Source organism: Buceros rhinoceros, unplaced genomic scaffold (assembly GCF_000710305.1).
Source record: "Buceros rhinoceros silvestris isolate BGI_N320 unplaced genomic scaffold, ASM71030v1 scaffold9674, whole genome shotgun sequence".
NCBI classification, from domain to species: Eukaryota; Metazoa; Chordata; class Aves; order Bucerotiformes; family Bucerotidae; genus Buceros; species Buceros rhinoceros.
In genome coordinates, this window is record NW_010407638.1 from 351 (window position 1) to 2,641 (window position 2,291).

Genomic DNA, 2,291 nt, shown 5'->3' on the forward strand with positions numbered 1-2,291 from the left:
GGCTCGTCCAGTTTATGACAAGTCCCCGCCTGATCCTAATGCCCCAGGAGAATGGGGTAAGCCTTCTCGCCTGCAGCTGAGCCCTGAGGAAAAAAAACAGGAAGAAGAGCTGATTGAGAAGTATGCAATTAATATTTTTTTGAGTGATAAAATCTCTCTCCACCGGCACATTGAAGATAATCGACTCAGTGGCTGTAAAAGTAAATCTTACAACTACAGAAGGCTGCCCACAACGTCTGTTGTAATTGCTTTTTACAATGAAGCCTGGTCAACGTTGCTGCGGACGATACATAGTGTTCTTGAAACATCACCTTCAGTGCTTCTGAAAGAAATTATACTGGTGGATGACTTGAGTGATAAAGTGTATTTGAAGGCTGAACTTGAAAAGTACATAAGCAGTCTGGAAAGAGTTCGTTTGATAAGAACCAACAAACGAGAAGGCTTGGTTCGTGCACGCTTAATTGGTGCTACCTTTGCTACTGGAGATGTCCTAACGTTTCTGGACTGTCACTGTGAATGTGTCTCTGGTTGGCTAGAACCACTGCTCCAGAGGATTGCCGAAAACGAGACTGTTATTGTTTGTCCTGTCATTGACACCATTGACTGGAAAACATTTGAATACTACATGCAAACAGCAGAGCCCATGATTGGGGGTTTTGACTGGCGGCTGACATTCCAGTGGCACTCGGTCCCTAAACACGAACGTCTCAGGCGCAAATCTGAAACGGACCCAATCAGATCTCCAACTATGGCTGGTGGCTTGTTTGCTGTCAGCAAGAAGTATTTTGAGTACCTGGGTACATATGATACAGGAATGGATGTTTGGGGAGGGGAGAACTTAGAATTATCATTTAGGGTTTGGCAGTGTGGAGGCATGCTGGAAATTCATCCGTGCTCCCATGTAGGCCATGTGTTTCCAAAGCGTGCACCCTACGCTAGACCAAATTTCCTTCAGAACACGGCACGTGCTGCTGAGGTGTGGATGGATGAGTACAAAGAGCACTTTTACAACAGAAACCCTTCAGCAAGAAAAGAGAACTATGGAGACATTTCTGAAAGGAAGATACTAAGAGAGCGTTTGAAATGTAAGAGTTTTAAGTGGTATTTAAAAAATGTGTTTGCCGAGTTGCACGTACCAGAAGATCGTCCTGGCTGGCATGGTGCTATCCGCAGTGCAGGAATAGCTTCAGAATGCCTTGACTACGTCTTACCAGAACATCACCCTACTGGGGCTCACCTTTCTCTCTTTGGATGTCATGGTCAGGGAGGCAATCAATTTTTTGAATACACCTCAAATAAGGAAATCAGGTTTAACTCTGTAACTGAGCTATGTGCTGAAGTCCCTGAGCACGAGGACATCATAGGTATGAGGAACTGCCCGAAAGATGGAGCTCCTATCCCAGAAATTATTATATGGCATTTCAAAGAAGATGGGACTATTTATCATCCTCATTCGGGGAAGTGCCTTACTGCTTATCGTACAACTGGGGGGCATGCTGATGTAGAGATGAGAATTTGTAATGCTGCAGATAAAAATCAGATTTGGAAGTTTGAGAAATAATCACTGCTGGTAGTACGAATCGAATGGACAGAGATCTCCAAGGTTTTTACATGCGTGAGTGGATACAACCAACTGTTGCTATACCTTGGAATGTCTCTTCAGACACATCTGTAGTGGTATAGAAGTTTTATCTTCTGTGGTGAACTGTATGGAAAGCAAAAGTAAATACTGGGGTTTAGTTTCTAAAATGTTAAATACAGATCTAATGCCTTATATTTTTGTAAAATTTTGATCCATTATTTTCTTACTTTGGTTTGCCTTGATTATGGTAAAACAGACTTTTGAGTGGACTGAGGAGGGATTTTTTTTTCCTTTAAACAAAATATACATTAAACCTGCAAGATAATGTTACATGAAAGTCAAGAATCTTTACTTACAGCAGTGAAAGTTAAGGTTCTTCAAGTGGAATTAACTGCCCTATGTTGCTGAAACATGGTAACACATGTATCTAACACCCGAAGTAAAGCTACAATGGCATGTGATTGAATTGACATTGACAACTTAAACCTTGTATCGATGTGGAGTTTTCTGGGAATTTGCATGCTCTTAAGGGTTTCAAGGTGACAACTACATTGAAGAAAAGGAAGGGTTTTTAGTCAATGGGCTTTGGCACTGCTTTGCAGTGTTGTGCCTATTCTGAAAAATTTACCTCGTGAGGATGAGTCAGGAGCTCTCACAGATTTAAAGAGGAGTGTGGTAGCAGTGGAACAAAGGACATGCTGGTGGTACT

At 42.1% G+C, this 2,291-nt stretch overlaps 1 protein-coding gene across 1 annotated transcript in view; it reads left to right on the plus strand.

Moving 5' to 3' along the window:
- The window catches only part of GALNT4 (polypeptide N-acetylgalactosaminyltransferase 4), a 1,864-nt gene extending 303 nt beyond the window's left edge, over positions 1-1,561 (plus strand). The window contains exon 2 of the mRNA XM_010134549.1: positions 1-1,561. Within this exon, the coding sequence (XP_010132851.1) occupies positions 1-1,561 (1,561 nt within the window).
- The last annotated feature ends 730 nt before the right edge of the window (positions 1,562-2,291 follow it).